This window comes from Mesoplodon densirostris, chromosome 10, assembly GCF_025265405.1.
Source record: "Mesoplodon densirostris isolate mMesDen1 chromosome 10, mMesDen1 primary haplotype, whole genome shotgun sequence".
Taxonomy (NCBI): Eukaryota; Metazoa; Chordata; class Mammalia; order Artiodactyla; family Ziphiidae; genus Mesoplodon; species Mesoplodon densirostris.
In genome coordinates, this window is record NC_082670.1 from 84,290,808 (window position 1) to 84,318,205 (window position 27,398).

General features: G+C 41.2%; 1 protein-coding gene across 4 annotated transcripts in view; it reads right to left on the minus strand.

Annotated features, from left to right (window-relative positions):
• PRICKLE2 (prickle planar cell polarity protein 2) overlaps nucleotides 1-27,398 on the minus strand; it is a 363,924-nt gene that overhangs the window by 63,680 nt on the left and 272,846 nt on the right. For all 4 annotated transcript variants that reach the window (XR_009533534.1, XM_060109418.1, XM_060109419.1 and 1 more), the window contains one exon: nucleotides 1,292-1,405. Coding sequence is in view for 3 of the 4 variants with exons in the window: in XM_060109418.1 (XP_059965401.1) it covers nucleotides 1,292-1,405 (114 nt within the window). In the remaining variant the exon portion in view is untranslated. The remainder of the gene's footprint in view (nucleotides 1-1,291; nucleotides 1,406-27,398) is intronic.

A 27,398-nucleotide genomic window follows, 5' to 3' on the forward strand; every position in this document is an offset into this window, starting at 1 on the left:
AATGTTAAAAAAAAAAAAAAAGTCTTCATGTGGAGAAAGAACTGCAATGACCTGAACAGCCCAGAATATATGGTTACACCACTGACAATTTATGGACATGCTTTTGAAAGAAAGGCACACCCCTCCTGCTTGTAAAACCCCACATTTTCAATTCCAAATTAGTTAACTGGTCATCGGGTTACAAGGCTTGCTCTCCTCTTTAAAGGAGAAAGCATTATTTAAATGTGTTTTATGAAGTCTGAAATAAACAACAGGAAAGGGAATTGTGACTGTCTTTCTAGGGAGTGGCTTCAGTTTTTAAGCTTTTGCTCTACTTACTCAAATTCAAATTCACTTTTGAGGCTCTTGATTTATTGCTTTTATTCAAATGTGGGAAGATAAAGACTAAAAAAGTACTCACTCATTTCCTCAGGGACTGAGCTTGTGGGTGGGGGCAGTTGGTAAAAAGCTGGGGTCCAGCTCTCTGAAGGGGTTTTAAATTTCTCCTTTCAACTTCAAGTTATGTTTTTCTTTAAATCACAATCAGAGTTAAGCAGACAATGCGATTCTGCAGGATCACTATTTTTAAAAACCAGATACTTGAGAATTAATTTCTAGTTTGCAAATCTAAACCTCCCAAGCATGATGATCTTTTAAAAGCGTATTTACAAATTTCCCTTTAGGATCAATTTGAGTTCAAAGACGATGAATGCCTGCTTATAGTGCCTCGTGTCTGGGTTCAGAAAAAAGGACGGCCTGCGAGTCATACTTTCAAGAGTATAAAGGGTGACTTTGCCAAGTTGGACTGGAAACGGCAAAAACACAAATGTTCACAGCTGCAAATCTGGACATGTAACTTCTACTACAGTGTAAGGTGGAAAACTTACATACTCATTTACTAAGAAATGCTGCTGAAAATTCAAGAGAGTCTCAGAGTTTGTGCTGGACTTGAACTGCCCAGGGAATCTCAATCATCTAACAGGCTCAGGCAAGCAGCATCGCACGTCCTTCAACTAACAACACCTGGACTTGAACTTTTACATTTTAGGGCTCCCCAGTTACCTCAGATAGCTAGTAGTGCCAGGCACAGAGACGAATCCAGTCCATAATGAGATTCTGCGTTTTGGGAACCCTCTCCAGAAGGTGTCCGACAGTTTCTTTTAGTTCTAATTAAGGAAGCTAAAACCTAAACGAAACTGCCAAGAGTTTTTCATTGGGGATCTCATTGATGGCAGCATTCTGATTATGAAAAAGGTAACAGTTCATAGAAAGTTCTAAGAAAAGTCTTCCGAAGGCCCCTCTAGCCCCTTACCTCATTGTCGTGTGGCGGTAGCTGGTGTAATAGCTGCTTGATTCGAAGTTTCTCTCCAGGACTGTTGACATAGGGAACTTTCTCTTCTGGGAGACAGCTGTAGTACTGGTGAACCTGAAGGGTGGGAAGCCAACAGGTAATTCGCCCATTACTCAAACCACCTGCCCCCTCCCACATCCTGGGGAGATGATGCCCACAAAAGGACACATCTGCTTCCCGCTCTCCCCGCCCTTTGTGAAACTCAACGGCATATGAGTTTCTCACTGCAAGCAGAGAAGTTCATCCTTGAAGAAAGAGTCCCACAAATCACCCATGTCTTGGGGCTTTTCCTCTCTCTGTAAGGGAAAAATAAAGCCAGCAAACTTTCCTAGAAAAAGAGATTTGGGTAAACATGCTGGTGAACCCGGAGGGTAGGGCTTTCTCGGCAGGCTCCCCCGAGAGCTGGCTTTACCATTTTCTCTGTGAGTCTCCAGCATGTAACCTGCCTTCCTAGCCAAAGCAATGTGTCAGCGCCTGCCCTGGCGCTGGAGTCAACGCCAGTCTTTGGCGCGCAGAGAACTCCTGGGTCCCTCAGCCTCCACCTACATTAACAGCCCTCTAGGTTTTAAGCTTTTTGTAAGGACAGGCAGCAGCTCAGATCTGTCAAAAAAAAAAAAAAAAAAGTCACTGAATTCAGGATACAGAGCGTGTAATTAAAAATTGTCATTAACGTGACTCTTTTTGTACATCCTAGAGTGCTCCTGTTTACAGATGTTAGGACATATTCTTACAATTTCTGAGGCTCATTCAACCCTAATAACTACTTGGTAAAGCACCAAACATCTAATTTTGCCTGAGAAAAGAAAACAGACATTCTAGCATCCAGCTGCGTGTGAAACTAGGGGAAAAAACTGGCCAAAACAGAAGGTATGCTTTATATAGGAGAGGCCAAAAAAAAAATCCCACAAGGTCAGATGACATCATGGAAAATACTTTTCAACTGTCTCTCAGCATCATGACCAACTCTTGTGAAACAAGGCATCCATTCAACAAAATGGAGAAGACACAAGACTTGGGGCTCTACATTCAACATATTGGTTACGCTCCACAAACTTGGTCACGTTCCTTTGAGTTTGGGGAGCCTTGGATATGACCACACGTTTTGGGAATGCTGGGGTGAAGAGTTGTGAAAGCTCTGTCTACTTTGATCTCCAGAAACAAAATCATAATTGTTAGAAGAGAGAGGAAGATGGTTTTGTGATAACAAAGCCTTAAAAAAAATGTGAAAGCTATCCTTGTTTTCGTAACAAATGATCGTAACCATTCACCACCATGTGTGTATCATCCTCTTCATCAAATCCCAAAGGTAAACATAAACAGACTTCTTGCTGTAGACTAGCCAGCTTTTGGGACCCAGGGCTCTGCGACCCCTCCCTAGAGACACCTGGCAGGAAGCCAAGTCTCAGGATGGGAAGCAATGCTTCCGGGTTTTGAAGGTAGCCCACAGGTTACTGGCACTCTCTCTGAGAAGAAATACAAGCCCAGATCATGAGTTAGTTTGGGATTAGAAGCTGGCGATGAGCCCATCAGAGACTGGCACACCATTATGTGCTCGGGAGATTCGTGCCCCATATGCCTCACCAGGTAAGGGCCAGGTATATAAAGCAGCAGGCCCCTTCCCTGTATCTTGGGGAATGGGCTTTGCCTCCCAGGTCAAAAAATGACTGGTGGAAAAGCCTTGGGGAAACATCACTTTGTCATTCTCACAGCTCGCATTATGGTTACAGAACATTAGGGACAAATGCTAATATAAAATGAATCGCTATGTGGATAAACAACAAGGTCCTACTGTACAGCATGGGGAACTATATCCTGTGATAAACCATGATGGAAAAGAATGTGAAAAAGAATGGATATATATGTAAAACCGAATCACTGTGCTGTACAGTAGAAATTAACACAACATTGTAAATCAACTGTACTTCAATAAAATAAATTAAAAACAATAAAATGCATCACTGTGGATGCTTGATCACAAAGAGTCTGATGTGAGCTCCCCTGACCTTCCTCTCAATCACCCCTCATCACTCACACACCCCTCTCTTCACTGCCCAGAGCAGTCATCTTCTGAACTGGTACCTTGAACAAGGAAGGTCTCTCTGTTACCGTCCGAGGCTGACCCAGGCTGGAGTTTTCCCTGTACCTTCTCTGCAGCACGGCCAGGTAGACCTGAACCCCCAGTCATGGCTCTGTCCTTTCCCAGCCCCGTGTTCCTGAGCAAGTTAACAAAACCTCTCAGAATCCTCATCATGTGACTGTGGTAATTAAACAAGAGTGGAGACAGAGCACTTGGCCCTCAGTAACAAGAAATAATACGGATACACAGCAACAAGTATACTGTCCAGCCCGGTATACTCCAAATGGAACAATCCAGATCTTCCTGGCATTCCTTCCATTTTAAGAGGTAGGGCAACACTGTCGGCTTGTAGAGTGAGACCAGACCTGGGGAGCCCCCCACTTATAACTGGTCTAAGAAAGAAGGCTGCAAGGGATAAAATGCGATTTAAGCTAGCTTGGTTTCAGGGGGAAAAAAGGTAAATTATTATATAAAGATGTAGTGTTTTCTCAAAAAACCCAGCAGTATGGTAGGGCCTCTCGAGGAAATGGAAACTTCCAATGGAAGGTGATTAGTAAGGGATTTCCCATCTCCCTAAGCCTGGTGTCCTCCTACCTTTGCTCTATTCTTTCCTCTCTGCAGATCTGTTCCCCACAGGACTTGAGTTTACACAAGCCCCGTTCAAGAGTCCACCCTAGACTGACTAGCTTTGCTCAATTCCACTTCCTTACAGAAGGCTCCTGCTTACCCCATCTTGGGCAAGGGCCACACCTGGAGATTGGAATGGAGAGGTTCCATGCCATTTTAAGACTGGAGAATAAAGGAGTCCCAACACACGATTGGACTAAAGGGGAGGCAGTGATGGAGAGCTCTAGAGATATTTAGGTGGTAAATAAATACCTCAGTATGCTGATGTCCATCTTAAAGACTGAATCCTTAAGTCAACAGAGGCAGTGACTACTCTTATGGAATACCTTTCCTGGCTGGACATCTTGTGCTGCCTTTATAAAAAAATTATTTTAGTTATTTTTATTTATTATTTTTGGCTGCACTGGGTCTTCGTTGCTGCGCACAGGCTTTGTCTAGTTGCGGCGAGCGGGGGCTACTCTTTGCTGCAGTGTGCGGGCTTCTCATTGCGGTGGCTTATCTAGTTGCAGTGCACGGGCTCTAGGCATGCAGGCTTCAGTAGATACAGCATGTGGGCTCAGTAGTTGTGGCTCACGGGCTCAGTAGTTGTGGCTCACGGGTTCTAGAGCGCAGGCTCAGTAGTTATGGCGCACTGGCTTAGTTGCTCCGTGGCATGTGGGATCTTCCCGGACCAGGGCTCAAACCCGTGTCCCCTGCATTGGCAGGTGGATTCTTAACCACTGTGCCACCAGGGAAGTCCCAACATCTTGTGTTGCCTTCTATAATTGCAGCCTACTCACCACTACCACTGAAAACGCATCTTTTCTACCAGTATTCCCATAATTCCTTCAATATAAAATGTGCTAACATAATTTCTCACAAGGCAACCAATCATTTGGCAGATGACTTAAAAACCTACCTGCTAAAATACTCCGTTTATCAAACCAAATCAGCTCATTATTAATTAACAACCTACCAAATCACCCCCATATCACCTGGTAGGTGATCTGACTTGCTGTGAGGCAGGAGAGTGAGTTGGTCCTTTACCACATCCAATTCTCTTCAAAGCCTGTTCAAGTCCAGGAGTAAAAATAACCCCCCTTCATGGTGGCTTCTGTGTCTCCTCCTGGTGTTTAGAAGCTGGACTTTGCAAGCTCTTCACTGACCAAAGGGGATTAGCAGACAGATGGGAATGAGGGAGAAACAGCTCTCTTTCCCAATCTGTCTCTGGCTGAACATGGAAATGCCACATGCACGGAAATGCTTTGGCATCTTCCATAATAAAACTACTGTATAGCTCAGAACAAACACCAATCATACCAATAGTAAGGGGAAAATATTTAGTATACTTTCTGGCACTACAAAAGTGAAAACTGGCACCACCGGTGAAAACCATGCAGATTGCTCATTTTAGCCCAAACATGTTTCACTTGTTAATTTTTACAAGTAAATAGTCAAATCCAATAGAACTTTGTCAGTGGTGATCATTACCCAGCTATTATCTGGCAGGTTGATAACTTGATTTTTCTTCCTGTGTATACTGAGTATATTTCTCCAAACGCAGGTCTGTGGAACGTGCTAGGCACTTTGCTCCATTTACGGATTCCCGGGTAGAGGTGTCCTGTGATTGTGCGCTGGGTGTAGCCACATGAAGTACATTTCCTCCAAACAAAAGCATCCTGAACACAATAAACTGGCTTAGGAAAATGAAATAGCTGAAGGCCTTTATTTAAAGTGTGACTCCCAACAGCGAGGTTTGGCAATAACGTCAGTCTGTGTCAGACGGATTGTAAGAGCTTTAGTCGGTGTGCAAATAAAGTCTGCAAAGCAAGACCTCGCCCAGCTGGAAAGACTGGGTTTGTCAGAAGGAACTGCACATTTGGCAGCACTTCTGCCAGGGCAGAGATCGAAGCCAGGGAGTCAACGGCTCCTCACTGGAGAGAAACGTGCTTTACTGAGAGCGGTGGTTTTCAAATGTTAGCTTCCACCAGAACCACCTGGAAGGCTTGTTAAAATACACCTTTCTAATTCAGGGGGCCTTGGGGGGCGAGGGCGATCATTTGCATTTCTAACCATTTCTCAGGGGATGCCCCGGCTGTTGGTTCAAGGGAGCCCATTTTAAGAGTTTTAGAGTCACCCAAGTGTTTTCCTTCAACAGCCAACCCATGGGATTTCCAGGCACCACAGGAGACCCAGAGGAGGCAAAAGAACTTGTTCAATTTCACTCAATTTTGTACATGTCTCCTTCTACACCTACACATATCCTTAAGCAGGGGGATTCCACCAGTTCCTACAACAATCAGAAATCCTAATGGCAAAGTGCTCAAATTTGGGGGTGGTACATTTTCCATATCAAAAGCATTCCTATTTTCTTAGAGCAGGAACCCAACGAAGAAGTCAGAATTTGGGGGCTGAATTTAGAACCAACTGTCCTTCACAGTCCAAATGAAGGAAGGGATCAAGGAACATATTTTTTTTATTGAGTTGCTCTAATGCCTGAAGTGTTTTTATATACAGTGCCTTGTGAACCCTCCCCACAGCCTGGAGGTGGTACATTACACTCATCAGATTGAGAGTCACACAGCTGAAACATGGTAGGACCACTTCTGAACTTGGCTTCCTCATCCTCTCCCTCTGTTTTGCATGGATTCTTGGGCTTCTTTATCAAGGGGGGGAAAAAAAAAAGACTAGCAGATGGATGGAAAAGAAGACAAAAAGATAGAGTAAATTCCTAATATATCTGCATGATTGACCACAGAAATGATAAACATGTTTTTCTTTGGTGTTCTCCATAACATAACATATGGTTCAAAATGAACTGACAGTAAGTAAAATGATATACTCCAAATTAAACAGTCTTTCCACACCACCATGGTATGATGGTGTAAGGGAGTTCTGGCAGAGATGGCTGACTAATCATACCCATTTTCTTTTCTTCCTTAATTAGAATACCATCATTTTACTTAGAGCATCAATATGCCCAGCTAAGGACAATATTTCTGTACCTCTGGAGTAGCTACATGTGGCCATTTGAATAAATTCTGGCCAATGACATGTAAAGATGTGACTTCTGGGAGAGCTCTTTTAAAGGAGGCCAAGTAGTTGACAAACATCTTTTTGCCCAATTTCCCCTTCCTTCCTGCTTCCTGGCTGCAATGTACACACAACAGCAGGAGGTCCAGCAGCCATCTTATACCATGAAGTAACCTTAAGAATGGGAGTTTTTGAATATACCACAGAGCCATCATACTAGCCCTGGGTTGCCTATCACTGAACTGCTTTAAGCAATAAGAGAAATAAACTAGTTCTTTATTTACATTTCAGTTACTTGTAAGTGAATGAAATTCCTAATGATAGAGCAATAGTTCTCAAATGTTAGCATACTACAGAATCATTTGGGGCCCTTATTGAACAATATTCCCATTTTTATCCCTCTGGGTCTGAAACAGAGCCCAGAATTCTGCATTCTTAATAAAAACCTCACTCCCAACCAGGAGAAACACTGCTTTAAGGGGAAAGCAAATGTGACTTTACAAGGTAAAGGTAAAAACTCCCGGAGTGGGCCTCCCTGGTGGCGCAAGTGGTTGAGAGTCCGCCTGCCGATGCAGGGGATACGGGTTCGTGCCCCGGTCTGGGGGGATCCCATATGCCGTGGAGCGGCTGGGCCCGTGAGCCATGGCCGCTGAGCCTGCGCGTCCGGAGCCTGCGCGTCCGGAGCCTGTGCTCCGCAACGGGGGAGGCCACAACAGTGAGAGGCCCGCATACCGCAAAAAAAAAAAAAAAAAAAAAAAACTCCCGGAGTGTAATCACTGATGTGGGCTGACACATTTGGAAGGTTTTATAAAAGCCCATCTTAACTCAGAGACTAACTAGAAGATTGAGCCTTTATTTCACATTCTCCCTCTCCCACAGTTTAAGAAGCTTGGAACCTTGGTTAATCTACCTCAATCTGGGGAGGCAATATCTAGCATATGCCTGAGGTCTCGGAAGGCAGGTGCTACAGAGAAGGGAGAGATGTTGCATGAATTGGAGGCACATGGTGGTTTTTATGAAAAGTGCACACTAGTTCCCAAATGGGGACCTAGAGAATAATCAGGTAGTATTATACCTATGAGCACGGGGTGACAGGCTGCTTCTGAGGACCCGTTTGCTCATTTGGCTCCCACCTGCCCGAATTTCATTACCCAAGCAACAGGAGAAACGTGTTGTTAAGCAGCGTCTAAGAGGTAAAATCATACTGAGTATGGCTCCTTCCCTTTTCCCCTGGAGATGCGCATTATAATTTTAATTGGTTTACTCAGGAAGTAATTTAGGAAATAACAGTCTAAAACCTAATGTCTAACCAATGTCTGCATCGCGCTTAAACTCCCATAGGATTAGGATCAAAAATCAAGAATAAAAGCCCATTTGGGGTATTTTCAAAGAAGAATATTTCAAAGACCCCTTGTTTTCTTTTTTGCTCACAGCCGATGTCTGATTCAACAGCAAACCATGTCAGATTTAGGTTCAAAATATACCCAGAATCCAGTCACTTTCCCCCATCCCCTCACAACCAGTCCAGCCTTGACTAAGTGCTCACTGGAATTATTGCCACGGCTGCTTCTGGACCCTGGCTTTCACCTCTGTGCCCTTTGCCGGTGATTATTCAGCAAGAACAACCCCATGTGAAGATAAACCAGGTCACATCACTCACTGCTCTTCTCAAAACCCTTCATGACTTCCCATCACCCTCTGATTCAAAGCCAAAGTCCTCACTATAGGATCATGATCTGGCTTCCTGAAGAACTGGCTGATCGTATCACTTGCTACATTCTTCCTGTTCAGTCCTGCTCACAATGGCCTCCTTGCTATTCCTCTCACCTCAGTGCCTTTGCACTAGCCATTCTCTGCTGCATTCTTCCCCCAGATATTTACAGGATGCCTATTCTCACTTCTTCCAGTCTTTGCTCAAAAGTCACCTTAAAAGAGAGGTAGGTCTTCCCTGATCCCAATATATCAGTACCTCCACCTCTTACTCTTTAGACCAACGCTTCTCAACTGGGGCTAATGTTGACCCCCAAGGGATATTTGGCAATGTCTGGAGACATTTTCGGTTGTCACAACTGGTGTGTGTGTGTGCGTGCCCCGCGTGTGCTACTGACATAAAGTGGGTCAAGGCCAGGGATGCTGCTAAACCTCCTACAATGCATAGGGTAGTTTCCACAGTAAAGAATGATCTGGATCAAAATGTCACTAGTGCTGGGCTTCCCTGGTGGCGCAGTGATTGAGTCTGCCTGCCGATGCAGGGGACGCGGGTTCGTGCCCTGGTCTGGGAAGATCCCACATGCCGCGGAGCGGCTGGGCCCGTGAGCCATGGCCGCTGAGCCTGCGCGTCCGGAGCCTGTGCTCCGCAATGGGAGAGGCCACAACAGTGAGAGGCCCGCGTACCGCAAAAAAAAAAAAAAAAAAAGTCACTAGTGCTGAAAATGGTAAACCCTTAAACTGCTTTTCTACAAATAATTTACCAGTTGCTGATACATAATCTACCTGTTCATTGTCTCTCTTTTCCCTCTAGAATGTGAATGCCTGGGGCTTTGTGCACCATCTATCCCCAGAAAAAGGTGTCACACACAGTAGGTGCTCAACAAATGTTTGCTGAATGAATGTGTGCTGTGTTCAGATCTCATCTCTCTGCCTTTCTGGTTTATCAATGGATGTGAACAGGGACACGCAGCAACAGGACACACAGGTGAGGTTTCAGGAGGAACCAGAGTAAAGGTCACAGAGCTTCCCTTTCACACCACCCAAGCACTTGCTTTTTCACCAGAGATCACTGATGTGGGATGCATGATGGACACGCTAAGAAAAGGATGAATAAAATAACTGTCAATGTACTGTTTCTTTAAGAGGAAGGGACAAAAGCAACACCCCTTTTGATTTGAAGCCAGAGAACTTCTTTCAAGTTGAGTCAACTCTGTTCAAAGAAATTAAAGAAAATAATCACGTTATGTCCTAAGCAGGTACTGTGATTCAAAATCAGGTGAGCTGTTCTGCAGCTATGCCTGTCTGCACTCACATGCTCGCTCCCTTTCCAATCCTTTTCGTTAAAATGTTTTTTAATTTAGAATATTAAACTTGAATGTCTAGTTAGAAAATACTTTCCATTTAGTTTGGAGCATTATCTGACAGTTATTTATTTTATCCTGTCTTAAAGAAGAGGTCTTAGAAACGGAAGAACTGGGAGTTTCAATACTCTCCCTTTAAGGTGCAATTACAAGACTGCTCCACCTCAATTTTACCAAAACACTTTGCAGAATGTCTACACAATTGCGTATATGCTACTAAAAATTCCAACAGTTGCTTACTTTTTGGATAGCAGTTTCAATATTGCCTTCAGACAAAATACACACGTACATGTGTATGAAAAAGCAGGGTAGCAGTTTCTTAGAGTGGTTAAGTGTTTGGACTCTGGAGTCACACTGTTTGGGTCTGAATAATGGACTGAATACTTTCCATGTGTACACAGTTGGGCAAATTTTTTTTTTATCTCTTATAGAGTCAATGTTCCTATCTGTAAAATGGGGGCAATAATATTTACTTTGAAATATTGCTATGAGGCTCAAATGTTATACAGGCACACATCATTTTAGTGAGCTTTGCTTTACTGTGCTTTGCAGATATGGTGTTTTCTACAAATTGAAGGTTTGTGGCAATCCTGTGACAGGCAAATCCATCAGCACCATTTTTCCAATAGCATTCTCTCACTTTGTGCCTCTGTGTCACATTCTCTGGTAATTCTCCCAATATTCCAAACTTTTTCACTGTTATTTTATTAGTTATAATAATCTGTGATCAGTGATTTTTTTTTTCCCAAGAAAGCAAATCGAGGATTTATTAAGTGATAGTATGCTCTTAGGGGAGAATGGGCATATTCGGGTGAGTAGCTGCTGTGATCAGTTACTACTGTAATTGCTTTGGGGAACCACGAAGCACGCCCATTTATCGAACTTAACTGATAAATGTTGTGTGTGTTCTGACTGTTCCACCAACCAACCATTCCCCCATCTCTCCCTTTCAGCTTGGGCTTCCCTACTCCCTGAAACACAACAATATTGTCATTAGGCCAATTAACAATCCCACGATGGCCTCTAAGTGTTCAAGTGAAAGGAAGAGTTACACATCTCTCACTTTAAATCAAAAGCTAGAAATGATTAAACTTCGTGAAAAAGGCGTGTCGAAAGCTGAGACAGGCTGAAATCTAGGCCTCTTTCTCCGAACAGTTAGCCAAGTTGTGAATGCAAAGAAAAAATTCTTGAAGGAAATTAAAAGTGCTGCTCCAGTGAACACACAAATGATAAGAAAGCAAAACAGCCTTATTGCTGATATTGAGAAAGTGCTAGTGATCTGGATAGAAGATCAAACCAGCCACAACATTCCCTTAAGCCAAAGACTAATCCAGAGCAATATCCTAACTCTCTTCTATTCTATGAAGGCTGAGAGAGGTGAGGAAGCTACAGAAGAAAAGTTTGAAGGTATCAGAGGTTGATTCATGAGGTTTAAGGAAAGAAGTCTTCTCCATAACATAAAAGTGCAAGGAGAAGCAGCAAGAGGTGATGTAGAAGCTGCAGCAAGTTATAAAGAAGATCTAGCTAAGATAATTCATGAAGGTGGCTACGCTAAACAACAGCTTTTCAATGTAGACAAAAACAGCCACATATTGGTAGAATATGCCATCTAGGACTTTCATAGCTACAGAAGAGAAGTCAATGTCTGGCTTCAAAGCTTCAAAGGACAGGCTGACTCTTGTTAGGGGCTAAAGCAGCTGGTGACCTTAAGCTGAAGTCAACGTTCATTTACCATTCCGAAATCCTACGACCCTTAAGAATTATGCTGAATCTACTCTGCCTGTGCTCTGTAAAGGGAACAACAAAGCCTGGATGTCAGCACATCTGTTTACGACATGGTTTACTAAATATTTTAAGCCACTGTTGAGACCTACTGCTCAGAAAAAAAGATTCCTTTTAAAGTATTACTGCTCACTGACAGTGCACCTGGTCACCCAAGAGCTCTGATGAAGATGTACAACGAGATTCACATTGTTTTCATGCCTGTTAACACCGATCCATTCTGCAGCCCACAGACCAAGGAGCCATTTTGACTTTCAACTCTTATTATTTAAGAAACACATTTCAGAAGGCTATAGCTGGGAAAGAAAGTGATTCCTCTGATGGATCTGGGCAAAGTCAATTGAAAACCTTCTGGAAAGGATTCACCATTCTAGATGCCAGGAAGAACATCCATGATTCATGAGAAAATGTCAAAATATCAACATTCACAGGAGTTCGGAAGAAGTTAATTCCAACCCTCATGGATGACTTTGAGGGGTTCACGACTCCAGTGGGGGAAGTAACTGCACGTGTGGTGGAAATAACAAGGGAACTAGAATTAGGAGTGGAGCCTGAAGATGAGAATGATTTGCTGCAATCCCATGACAGAACTTTAACAGATGAGCCATTGCTTCTTATAGATAAGCAAAGAAGGTGGTTTCTTGAGATATCATCTACTCCTGGTGAAGATTCTGTGAAGACCGTTGACATGACAACAAAGGATTTAGAACAGTACGTAAACTTATTTGATAAAGCATTGGCGGGGTTTGAGAAGACTGACTCCAATTTTCAAAGAAGTTCTGCTGTGGGGAAAATGCCATCAAACAGCATTGTCATGCTAGAGAGAAACTGTTTGTGAAAGGAAGAGTCAATCGTGCAGCAAACTTCATTGTTGTTTAATTTTTTTTTTTTTTGCATTACGCGGGCTTCTCACTGCTGTGGCCTTTCCCGTTGTGGAGCACAGGCTCTGGACACGCAGGCCCAACAGCCATGGCTCACGGGCCCAGCCGCTCCGCGGCATGTGAGATCTTCCCAGACCGGGGCACGAACCCGTGTCCCCTGCATCGGCAGGCGGACTCTCAACCACTGCGCCACCAGGGAGGCCCCCATTGTTGTTTAATTTTAAGAAACTGCCACAGCCGCCCCAACTTCAGCAACCAGCACCCTGATCAGTCAGCAGCATCACTATCAAGGCAAGACCCTCCAGCAAAAACATTACAGCTTGTTGAGGGCTCAGATGATGGTTAGCATTTTTAAGCACTAACGTGTTTTTTAATTAAGGTATGTACATTTTTTTGACATAATGCTGTTGCACACTTAATAGACTACAGTATAGTATAAATATAACTTTTACATGCTCTGGGAAACCACAGAATTTGTGACTTTATTGCAATACTTGCTTTACTGTGGTGGTCTGGAACTGATACTGCAAATCTCTGAGGTCTGCCTGTAACGTAACTAGCAAAAAGACAGGCACACAGCGAAGGATCTATGTTTCTTGGCTTCAAAGCAATCTAATCCATAAGTCATAAATGTCTATATTATGGACCGAACTGTGCTGCCCGCCTCCCCATTCACACACTGAAACCGTAAGCCCTAAAGTGATTATATTTGGAGAAAGAGCCTTTCAGGAGGTATTATGGTTAAATGAGGTGACAAGATTGGGGCTGTAATCAGAAAGGACTGATATCCTTGTAAGAAGAGGAAGAGACACTAGGAGTGCTCATGCACAGAGGAAAGGCCATGTGAAGACACAGCAAGAAGGTGGCCGAATGCAAGTCAAGAGACGTCTCACCACAAACCAACCCTGCCTGCACCTTGACCTTGGACCTCCAGCCTCCAAAACCGTGAAGAAAAAAATTTCTGTTGTTGAAACCACCCAGTCTGTGGTATTCTGTTAAGGCAGCCTGAGCAGGCTAACGGTCTACCACGTGCAAGGAACCCTGGGGTACTTGTGTGGAAAGGACACACACATGCATAAGAAACTACCCCTGGTTGGAGGAAGTTATATTTCAATAGAGTGTGTAAGACAAGTAGGCAAATGACTATAATGCAGAAGCCATTAGAGGCAGAGAAAAACACTTCAGAGTTTCAAAAAACAATAAATCAATGCTACATTTGTAGCATTTGCCAATTTCCATGGTATAAATAATCCTACTAAGGCTGATTTCAAGCTACCAATGTGACGTCACTGCATGTGGGATTGGGAAGAGATGCATACAATTATACAGTATTTCTACTGTATGGATCTAATAAATGAAATAACCTCAAGAGCACAGATAATAGTAAAATATGGGAAAGTAATCATGAAGTGATGAGGTTTGAGTATTTATTACCTTTTTTTTTTTTTTTTTTTTTGTGGGCCTCTCACTGTTGTGGCCTCTCCCATTGCAGAGAACAGGCTCCTGACGTGCAGGCTCAGCGGCCATGGCTCACGGGCCCAGCTGCTCCGCGGTACATGGGATCCTCCCGGACCGGGGCACAAACCCGTGTCCCCTGCATTGGCAGGTGGACTCTCAACCACTGCGCCACCAGGGAAGCCCATTACCTTTGTTTTTAATATAGTTTAATTATAAGTTTATATAATTAAGTTTTAAGAATGGCTGAATTTTACTGGCTTACAAAATACCTGAAAACGGACCAATTGGATCTTGTGATACTGTATAAGCCAGTCCCAGTACATCATTGTTGGAAACTTATAAGTCCGCTTCTTAGGCAAACTCTCTTTAAAAAGGTAAGAAGACAAGAACAGTAGAGAGCTGTAAACATAATTAATCCATTCCACTCTCCCCCCACTATTATTACTAAGTATAGATTCACAATGTCATGTGGAGCCATTCTGAAAAAAGTTTAGAGAGCAGCAACTGAAGATATCCTAGGACAAATTCAACTTTTAAATTAAAAAGTGACGCATAATGACACATGCTGTAATTCCAAGAAAGATTCATTCTTACATAGACTGGAGCTTGCTTTTACAGAACATTGTTGGAAAGCCATTTAAAAATACAGGTGATCTTTGTTTGGAATCAGTTCATTTTAAGGCAGTTTCATTTCTGCACATTAAAATAACAAGGTTGTGAACCCACGGAAAAATATGAAAACTAAGGAGCTCATTTATACATTATGAAGTAGGTATTTCTGACCTCCAAGGCTACTTTCAGCCTCAGTTATGCTGATTGCCTCATTAAGTTTCAAATGTATCACGGATACAATTGTAAGAATTTAGTCTTCCCTGTTCTGAGAAACCAAATGATCAGCGAAGGCAAAACACTGGCCTACAGGTTCAAGGTTAGATAATGTTCATAAGACTCTAAATGTCCTATATTATGCCATTTTAAAGGAACAGGGAGGAAGAAGGAAGGTTTGGTTAGGATGAGCTAGATTATGCCACAGTAACAAACACCACCAAAATATCACTAGCTTTGCATCAAAGTTGATTTTTAATTAAGAAATTAAAAAAATATTTTTCTTACTGTGGTAAAACATATATAAGATTTGTTATTTTAACCATTTTAAAGTATACAATTCAGTGGAATTAATTATAATCACAAAGTTGTATAACGATTTCCACCATCTATTTTCCAAAACTTTTTCATCATACGAAACAGAGACTCTCTACCTATTTAAGCAGTAATTCCCCATTTCTCCCTCCTCCCACCCCTGGTAGCCTCTAATCTGCTTTCTGTCTCTGTGAATTCACGGAGTCTAGCTATTTCATCTAAGTGGAAGCATACAATGTTTTTCTTTTTGTGTCTGGCTTATTTCATTTAGCAAAAGGTTTTCAAGGTTCATTCATGTGGTAGCATCTATCAGAACTTCATGACATTTTATGGCTAAATAATATTCAAAAATTTTGCCCCCCGGAAGGAAACCATCAGTTAAAACAAAAAAACAACCTATTGAATGGGAGAAAATATTTGCAAGTGATGTGACTGGCAAGGGGTTAATATCCAAAATATACAAACTGCCTACACAACTCAATACTGAAAAAACAACCCAATCAAAAAGTTGGCAATAGACCTAAACAGACATTTTCCAAAGAAGACATACAGATGGCCAAGAGGTACACGAAAAGATGCTCAACATCACTAATTAACAGGGAAACGCAAATCAAAACCACAATGAGGGAAAAACTCACACTGGTCAGAATGTCCATCGTCAAAAAGTCTACAATAATAAATGCTAGAGAGGATGTGGAGAAAAGGGAACCTTCCTACACTCTTGGTGAGAATGTAAGTTGGGGCAGCCACTATGGAAATCAGTATAGAGGTTCCTTAAAAAACTAAAAGTAGAGCTACCATGTGATCCAGCAATCCCACTCCTGGGAAAAGATGAAAACTCTACTTCAAAAAAGATACACGCACCCCGATGTTCATAGCAGCACTATTTATAATAGCCAAGACACAGAAACAACCCAAATGCCCATCAACAGACAACTGGCTTGAAAAGATGTGGTATACATATACAATAGAACATTACTCAGCCATAAAAAAGAATGAAATATCGCCATCTGCAGCAGTGTGGATGGACCTAGAGAATATTACACTTAGTGAAGTCAGACAGAGAAAGACAAATACTATGTGACATCACTTTTATGTGGAATCTAAAAAATAATATAAATGAATCTATATACAAAACAGAAACAGACTCACAGACATAGAAAACAAACTCGTGGTTACCAAAGGGGAGAAGAGAAGGGAGGAGGGACAAATTAGGAGTATGGGATTAACAGATGCACACTATCACACATGAAATAGATAAGCAACAAAGAGTTACTGTAGAGCACAGGGAGTTATTCAATATCTTATAATAACCTATAATGGAATGTAATCTGAAAAAATATATAACTGAATCACTTTGCTGTACACCTGAAACTAACACAATACTGTAAGTCAACTATACTTCAGCTTAAAAACATTTTGCCCCTCTGCACCTGTCTGGGAATGACTGTGAAAGTGACACGAATATTGATTTTGGCGTTACAAACAAATTTTGAGAGAGAGGTGAACGTGCAGATAACCTAATCCATGAATAATGAGGAATGACTAGATTACGACCTATCTGACCTGCTCAGGAGAAAGGGGCTGAGCCAGGATTTAAATTTAGGTCTGACTTCAAAGCTCATTTTCTTTCTGCTTCACCCCACTGTCTCCCTAAACCAGTCACAGGATTACACTCTGCCCTGAGCATCTGATGACTCCATACCCAGTGCAGTCACAGTTCATTCTTCAAGCCTGTGGTTCCTGTTAAAACCTAGAATAATAAACAGACTAGAGAGGCTGCTTCATCATGAAAGCCACATGAACCAAGTGGAATTCCAAAGACGATGGAAATCAACAGTGCTATCTGCTAATGTGTCTGCTTTGAATATTATGTGCATACGTTATGTAGTAAAGGTCATGTGAAGTGACTCAAGCTCAACAAACTTTTTTTCTTTGAGGTCTATGCAAGAGAAATGTTAATATGCCCACGTCCACCCCCGACAAAGGCCTTGTGGTCCTTGAAGTGAGTGCTCTGATTCCCCAGACTATATTGTTAAATTTTACTTTATTATTTTATTTCATGTATTTATTCATTTTGTGGTAAAATACACATAACACAAAATTTACCACTTTAACCATTCTTAAGTGGCATTAAGTACACTGTTGGGCAACCATTGCCACCAACCATTTCCAGAACGCTTTTCATCTTCCAAAACTAAACTTCTGTACCCATTAAGTACTAACTCCCCACTTCCCCTCCCCCAGCCACTGGCAACCACCATTCTCCTTTCCATCTCTATGAATGTGACTAGGGTTCAGAGTGATTTTTATTACATGTCGGTGCCAAATGTTCTTTTGCAGTAACACTTCTCTGATACTATGGTGAAAATCAGTGGGGAAATAAAATGAATCAGGCAATGTATCGACACTTACATTTAAGTCCTTTTATAAGCAACTTTCCTTCTGTTTTTAATAAAACAATTAAAGAGAGCAGGGGAAACTTTGGCCTCAGCCATTAGAATCTATACAAATGAGAGTATCGTACTGTGTTTCCACTGAGAAGACCCATGAAATAAATCACTACTAATACCTGGGGAAGTAATTTCTCCTGAAATTTTTTTTTTTTTTTTTTTTTTTTTTTTGCGGTACACGGGCCTCTCACTATTGTGGCCTCTCTCATTGCGGAGCACAGGCTCCGGACGCACAGGCTCAGTGGCCATGGCTCATGGGCCCAGCCGCTCCGCGGTATGTGGGATCTTCCCAGACCGGGGCACGAACCGTGTCCCCTGCATCGGCAGGCAGACTCTCAACCACTGCGCCACCAGGGAAGCCCATTTCTCCTGAATTTTCAGCCTTGGGGCATTGACTCAATATTTTACAGATCACAGAATTCCCATTACACAGCACCTCTTTCTAGCTCATGACAGTCTTCTGATTGCTCTTGGAGCAGCATGAGAAGCAAGCGATGCTAGTCAATAAATTGCAAGAGAAGAGAACTCAACATCAACTAGGCTTAGACCCAAATAAGCAGTTCCAGCAGGCATTCTTCAGCATTCTGACATCCCTGACACCTGGTCTAAAACAATGCTCATCCACGTGCTATCTTAGTCTCTTCCAAAATAAACAGATATTGTTTTGTGGTTAGCCAATGACAGTGCCCAGTAGTAGAAGCAACCTTCAGTCTTGGTCTCTGTTATAATTAGCTCCTTTCCCTTTGTTGCCTATAGGATTCTTTACCATTGTTTTAGTTATTTTACTGATAGTTCATCTAAACCATTTTGGAAACAGGAAATGAATCAAAAAGAAAAAAGGCTTAATTTTAAACATCCACTTCTTGTTAGGAAGTAGAGTTTCAGGATCGGTTCTTACCTATGTTAAATGAAAGAAGTAAAGCTGTAAATAACAGACATAAAATGATCTTAAAATTGGTAGTATAAAATTACTAGTATTCAACACCCATTTATGATAAAAATTATCCAGAAAGTGGGCATAAAGGGAACATACCTCAACCTAACAAAGGCCATATATGACAAACCCACAGCTACCCTCATATTCAGTGGTGAAAAGCTAAGCATTTCCTCTAAGATGAGGAACAAGACAAGGATGCCCACTCTCACCACTTTTATTCAACATCGTTTTGGAAGTCCTAGCCATGGCAATCGGAGAAGAAAAAGAAATAAAAAGAATGCAAATTGGAAAGGAAGAAGTAAAACTAACACTGTTTGAAGATGACATGTTATTATATATAGCCCTAAAGATGCCACCAGAAAACTCCTAGAGCTAATCAATGAATGTGGTAAAGTTGCAGGATACTAAATTAATATACAGAAATCTGTTGCATCTCTATATACTAACAACGAAGTACCAGAAAGAGAAATTGAGGAAACAATCCCATTTACCATTGCATCAAAAGAATAAAATACCTAGGAATAAACCTACTTAGGGAGGCAAAAGACCTGGACTCCAAAAACTGGAAGACACTGATAAAAGAAATGGAAGACAACACAAACAAATGGAAAGATATACAGTATATACTGTGTACTTGGATTGGAAGAGTCAATTTTGTCAAAATGACTATACTATCCAAGACAATCTATAGATTCAATGTAATCTCTATCAAAATACTAACAGCATTGTTCACAGAACTAGAACAAATAATTTTAAAATTTGTATGGAAAAACAAAAGACTCCAAATAGCCAAAACAATCTTGAGAAAGAAGTACAGAGCTGGAGGAATCATGCTCCCTGACTTCAGACAATACTGCAAAACTACAGTAATCAAAATAGTATGGTACTGGCACAAAAACAGACCCATAGATCAATGGAACAGGAGAGAAAGTCCAGAAATAAACCCACACACTTATGGTCAATTAATCTATGACAAAGGAGGCAAGAACATACAATGGAGCAAAGACAGTCTCTTCAATAAGTGGTACTGGGGAAACTGGACAGCTACTTGCAAAAAAAATGAAATTAGAACATTCTCTAACACCATATACAAAAATAAACTCAAAATGGCTTAAAGACTTAAATATTTAAGTCTTTAAGACATGACACCATAAAACTCCTACAAGAGAACATATGCAAAACATTCTCTGACATAAACTGTATCAATGTTTTCTTAGGTCAGTCTCCCAAGGCAACAGAAATAAAAGCAAAAATAAACAGATGGGACCTAATTAAACTTAAAAGCTTTTGCACGGCAAAGGAAACCATCAACAAAACGACAACCTACTGAATGGGAGATGATATTTGCAAATGATATGACAGATAAGTGATTAATATCCAACATATATAAACAGTTCAGACAACTCAACATCAAAAAAACAAATAACCCAATTAAAAAATGGGTAGAAGAACTCAATAGACATTTTTCCAAGGAGGAAATCCATATGGCCAACAGGCACATGAAAAGATGCTCAACATTGATAATCATCAGGGAAATGCAAATCAAAACCACAGTGAACTATCACCTCACACCTGTCAGAATGGCTATCATCAAAAAGAACACAAATAACAAATACTGGCAGGGATGTGAAGAAAAGGGAACCCTTGTACACTGTTGGTGGGAATGTAAATTGGTGGAAAACGTATGGAGGTTTCTCAAAAAACTAAAAACAGAACTACCATATGACCCAGCAATTCCACTTCTGGGTATATATGCAAAAAAAAAAAAAAAAATTCCCAAACACTCATTCGAAAAGATATATTCACTCCCAATGTTCATAGCAGCATTATTTACAATTGCCAAGATATGGAAGCAACCTAAGTGTCCATCTACAGATGAATGAATACAGAAGATGTGGTATATATACATAATGGAATACTACTTAGCCATAAAAAGAATGAAATTTTGCCATCTGCAGCAACATGGATGGACTTGGAGGGCATTATGCTAAGTGAAATAATCCAGACAGAGAAAGACAAATATTGCATGATATCACTTGTATGTGGAATCTGAAAAATACAACAAACTAGTGTATATAACAAAAAAAGAAGCAGACTGACAGGTATACAGAGCAAGCTACTGGTTACCACTGGGGAGGGGCAATGTAGGGGCTGGGGAGGAGGGAGGTACAAACTACTGGGTGTAAGATAGGCTCAAGGATGTATTGTATAACAAGGGGAACAGAGCCAATATTTTGTAACAACTGTAAATAGAAAGTAACATTGAAAAACTGTACAAAGAATTTTTTAAAATTAAAAAAAAGATTAGTGAAAAATGAAAAAATTACTAGTATTGATACGATTTTGGTTTAAGAGAAACTATCCAAAAATTTCCTTAAGCTTGAGCAAATATGAATTCAAGGTCAGGTAAGGTAGCTTTGAAATGCACTGAGACACAGGCTACTCATAGGGAAGGAAAACTCTTTCATAAGCAATCTAAGAAATGGTACTAAAATATACATCATGTAAGGTCCCTGTTAAAGGCAGAAGGAAGTCATAAAGACTGATACTTGTTAAAAAATGAATGAGGTGGAATGTGGAGAGGCTGTGGAGAAAAGGGAACCCTCCTATACTATTGGTGGGAATGTAAGTTGGTACAGTCACTATGGAAAACAGTAAGGAGGTTCCTCAGAAAACTAAAATAGAATTACCATATGATCCAGCAATCCCACTCCTAGGAATATAGCCCAACAAAACTATAATTCAAAAGATATATGCACTCCTATGTTCATACCAGCACTGTTCACAATAGCCAAAACACGGAAACAACCTAAATGTCCATGGACAGATGAGTGGATAAAGAAGATGTGGTACATATATATACAATGGAATATTACTCAGCCATAAAAAAGAATGAAATAATGCCATTTGCAGCCTCATGGCTACAACTAGAGATTATCATACTAAGTGATGTAAGTCAGAAAGAGAAAGACAAATACCATATGATATCACTTATATGTGGAATCTAAAATATGGCACAAATGAACTTATCTACAAAATAGAAACAGACTCACAGACACAGAGAACGGACTTGTGGTTGCCAAGGGGGAAGGGAGGAGAGAGAGGGATGGACTGGTAGTTTGGGGTTGGTAGATGCAAAGTACTGATATTACATTTAGAATGGATAAACAACAAGGTCCTAATGTATAGCACACGGAACTATACTCAATATCCTGTGATCAACCATACTGGAAAAGAATATAAAAAAAGAATGCATATATGTGTATAACTGAGTCACTTTGCTGTACAGCACAGACAGGCACAACATTGTAAATCAACTACACTTCAATTAAAAAAAAATGAATGAGGTGGGAAAGCAATGCATTAAATACAGCAAGTGAGAAGGCCCTGAGGCTGGAGGAAGCTCAGGGTACTTGAAGACTGGCAAGAGATGCAGTGTGGCTGGGTGTTAAGAAATGGCAAGTGGCCACCAGAAAATAGCAATGTATTTTTTTTCTTAACATCTTTATTGGAGTATAATTGCTTTACAATATTGTGTTAGTTTCTGCTGTACAACAAAGTAAATCAGCTATATGTACCCATATGTCCCCATATCTCCTCCCTCTTGCATCTTCCTCCCACCCTCCTTATCCCATCCCTCTAGGTGGTCACAAAGCATCGAGTTGATCTCCCTGTGCTATGTGGCTGCTTCCCACTAGCTATCTATTTTACATTTGGTAGTGTATATATGTCCATGCCACTCTCTCACTTTGTCCCAGCTTCCCCTTCCCCCACCGTGTCCTCAAGTCCATTCTCTACGTCTGCATCTTTATTCCTGCCCTGCCACTAGGTTCATCAATACCGTTTTTTTAGATTCCATATATATATGCGTTAGCATAAGGTATTTGTTTTTCTCTTAGAGATGTGTTCTATAATTTTCCAACAAGTAAAGGAAAATGAAGGAAACAGGGAAAACATTAAAAAATAGAATTCAAGAAAATAGAAAAAAGCAGAGGAAAAACACACAGCAAACAAAACAACAAAAAAAGTGGGAGTAATAATTATATCAGTTACCACAATAAATGTAAATATATCCATCAATCAGAAGATTATCAGTTTGGATTAAAAAGAAAAAAACAATATCCATGATATGCTGCCTAGTTGAATCCGTAAGAAAAGGTTGAAATAAAAGAATGAAAAAGTACAGTCTTGCAATTATTCCCCTTAAAAAAGCCAGTATGCAATATTAATACTGAAGAAAACTTATATTTAAGTAAGTATAATTAGGATGGATTAAAAGTGATGTTACAGTTGATTAATAGCTCCTTGGTCATTTCAAAATTATTAGTGACACAATTTGTTGATTGAGCTATCACTTCCCTACTTATATTCCTGGAAAATATTATTAATGCATCTGTTCATAAACTTTTTAAGAACCATAAAAATGATTTTCATGTTAAAATAAATTAAATGCAAACAATTTTTAAGATGTTACAAAATAATAAAAGGAAAAAATCTATAAAAGTTGGAGTGTATTCATAAACTTTTAGGTACCCAAAAATATAGCTTCCAAAATATAAGCAAAATAGAAATACAAGAAGAAACAAATCTATAAACAATGTGAGAGATTTTAAAATATGTCTCTTAGCATCGATAGACCAAATAGACAAAAAATTATGAAGGCTATACAGTATATTATAATAGTAATTATTGTTCATTAATTCTAACACCTTTCTTCTAACAATTTAGAAACATTATTTTGTTTATTCTTACTTTAGAGTGGGAAGGCAAGATTTCACACCCTTATTTTCCAAATGGGGAACAGAAGCTAGAAGGTGCTAAGAAACTTGGTGAAGATCACTTAGGTAAGGGGAAGAGTGGTGAAATAAATTAATTCAGCTCTCTAAATTCTGGCTCTATATGACAATGTGCAAGTCACATACTTTCTCTGAGATTGTTTTCTTAAATATCACTTACAAGGTTTAGGTTTAATAATCTTTGAAGCCTTATTTCTATGGGTCTTGTCTCCTCCACCCCCGCTCCCTCCAATCGCTGAACAAGAACTTCAGACTTAGTTCTCAATTTTTTTTCTTCTTCAGATGCGCTTTTCCAAGAAAAGTATTTTCATACTAATTGGCCTTTCCAATGAGTAATTATATGTGGGCTTCCCTGGTGGCGCAGTGGTTAAGAATCCGCCTGCCAATGCAGGGGACATGGGTTCGAGCCCTGGTCCTGCAAGATCCCACATGCCGTGGAGCAACTAAGCCCATGCGCCACAATTACTGAGCCTGTGCTCTAGAGCCCGCGAGCCACAACTACTGAGCCCGTGTGCCACAACTACTGAAGCCTGCACGCCTAGAGCCCACGCTCCACAACAAGAGAAGCCACCACAATGAGAAGCCCGCTCAAGGAAGAGTAGCCCCCGCTTGCCGCAGCTAGGGAAAGCCCGCACACAGCAACGAAGACCAAACACAGCCAAAAAGAAATAAATAAGATAAATTTATTTAAAAAAAGAAAAAGTAATTATATGTAATACCGGGTTCTTGAAATACCAGGCTCTGGAACAGTTGCCCTATAAGGTAGGAACCGTTACGTAACTATCTTCATTTTATAGATGAAGAAAAATGACTTCACCAAGTTAAATAACCTGTTCCAATCATAAATATAGCCAGAGAGTAGCAGAGCTGGATCAGGTTCCATATGTATCTGATACCACAGTCATGGCTTTTAATCACTATGCTTGGGAAAGACCACCCACTGACCATATTTCAGCAGAGCTATTTCTCATGTCATATTCACCATCCAGATGAATTCTTGATTTCCACACAGCAATGGGGTCCAGGAGAGGATGGGAGCTTCAAAACCATGCACAAGTCCAACCTTAAATTTACTTTTATAGTTTGACTTGACCTTCTCCCTCAAACAATATGAACACAGTTGCCAAGTGGCTGACAAAATCAGTTGGTTGGCATTTCAACTCATTTCTCTGCCTGTGTCTCTGTCCAAGGTTATGACGCTTGCAATGATTTGCAAAATGATGGAAGAGGAGGGAGAGAACAAAAAGGGGGCTTAAGTGTTCAAAAGCTTGACCATCAAAACTCGGGAAATCATAACCTACCTCCTCCTCTCCACAGAACACTCAATGCCAGCGAACATGAGGATATCACCGCGTATTCCTAATACCCTTTGGCAAGAATCAGAAAGGAGGTTTCCTAGGACCCCAGGATTGCAGGGCAAGAATGAAAAGGCATCATTGAGCTAGGCTAGTTAATGTTGACAGTCCCTCCTAGGTTGCTGCTAGACTTTTTGGTACCTTAATGGAAATTAGAAAAAGACACCCCCCTCCACCCCAACTACAAATTACAAAAAGCAAGCTCTCAGTCTCAGAAGAGAGAGTCCTGTACCACACCCAAGTAAATTGTAAGGTGTCCTAGGTTAAATAAAATGTCCTACTCTGGTTGGTAGTCACCAAAGCCCAGGTGAATATCAACCTTTAATCAACCCCTTGGCCAGGCACCTTTGTGCAGTATACAAACTGTACAACCGTACATGGCAGCCCTGATCCCCTACCAAGCTGAGAGGTTATGAATTTATCCTTTTGGCTCAGGAAGTATAGGTTCAGAATTACCTGAATAATTATCTTCCTTTAGCAAGATATGATCACTGAGTTTGTACCAGTCTTTCTAATTGCCACAGCAATAACTACCACCACTACTTACCGAGTGCCAACTACATGTTAGGCACCGTCCTAGAGCATTTACAGAGATGATGAAATGAGCCAGTCTGTGGAACTGATTTTTTAGTGCCATCCATCTGGATGTTGATGAATTTCTGTCCCAAATCTCCGTTTTTACTGCGCATAATTAACATTGAGCAATTCTTTCCGACAGTACTTGGTCAGAGGGCTCAGTTACTTCCTAAGGCAACCAAGAAACCTTAGGAAGCCTCCAGCACTGGCATGCAAAGATGCTTGCCTTCCTGTTTGCTAAAGAGCAACTTCATTCATTCGCTTTACTGAGGTATTTGAAATATAATAAGCTTCACATATTTGAAATATACAACTTGGTAAGTTTTGACATATACATATACCCACAAAATCATCAGCATAATCAAGATACTGAAATACCTATTACCTTGAAAAGTTTCCTCTGCCCTCTGTCACTCCTCCCTCCTACTCTCTACCCATGCACCTCCCTATCCCCAAGTAACCACTCATCTGCTTTCTGTCACTACGGATTAGTTCAAATTTTCTAGAGTTGTGTATAAATAGAATCAAACAGTATGTACTTTTATGGTCTGGCTTCTTTCACTCAGAATAATGATTTTGAGATTCATGAATGTTGTTGTATATATCAAGAGTTCATTCCTTTTTTACTACAGAGTAGCATTCTACTCTATGATACAACACAATCTGTTTATCCATTCATCTGTTGATGGACATTTGGGTTGTCTCAATTTGGGGCTATTAAAAAGAAAGCTAAAAGCTGACATTTTTAAAGCTCCATGCTTAAGGCATGGTTTCATTTAATTCTCACAACCATGCTACAGCTGCATAATGACATTCTTATTTTTCCAATGATGACATGAAAGCTCATGCAAGTGGATGAACTTGGCCAATGTTTGTGAGCAACACAGCTAGGATGCGAACACAGAGTTAGTCAGCATCAAAGCTTATACTTTGAACACTATGAGCTCCGGGGGATAGGTACTTACAAGGTAGAAGCCATGGGACACCAGCACAAAGCCTCAAGTCTGTGTGGGTCTTCCTCAAAGAGGGATGTCTACACCTGCCTGTGAATAACCGCATGCTACCCAAAGCACAACGTCAAGACAGGGCCTGGGAAGCTCCAGTTCTACACTGGACCTGGAAAACAGCCACAGTGAAATCACACCTAGACTAAGGGCTTGCACGTAATGGGCACTTAATAAATAACTGCTGAATGAATCCATGGCTGAATGCCCTAGTGAATGAATGAACGGATGGACAAGTAGATGGACAGTTGGAGGAAGGTAGTCACTACTTGCCTTGATGGTAGATTCATCCAACCATCCCATGAAACTGCTCAAAATGTCTCATGAGTCAGAAGGCAGAGGGGATCATCTTGATAGTAAATCAACTGTCGCAGCAGCCCACAGTGTAGGCTGCTCCGTCGGCAGAAAGGGTGTGCAGCTGTGAACGCCTACAGGATGTCGAAGTCCTGTGGCTCACTCCTCATCTCCAGGACCCCGGAACACATTTACTATAAAGGTTGGAGCCATCTCCCTCGAAAGGTGGGAACTCCAATGGCAGGTCTCCCCTCCCACGTCTGCAAATGGGCCTTGGCTTCTCCAGGCCTTGGACTCTGCAAACGAGCCTTGACAGGGCCCTGCTGGTGGCATCTGGCCACCCTGCTGCTGACTTCATCTGACAGAGGCCCTCCAGCCTACACCCCAATTCTTGTCCCATCTCTGACAGCTCCCTTGAAAACGAGCTCATTAACAGGCAATTTTATTGAAGGCTGCACAGACAGGCACATTTCCCACTGCCATCCGATGACGTCAGTGCATTTCTGGAGCCAAGATCAACAGAGCATCGTTCATGTGACTGGTTTCCTGAGAACTGGAGGAGACCGCACGCATTCAGGCTTCCTCCTCACCTCCCCTCCCCACTC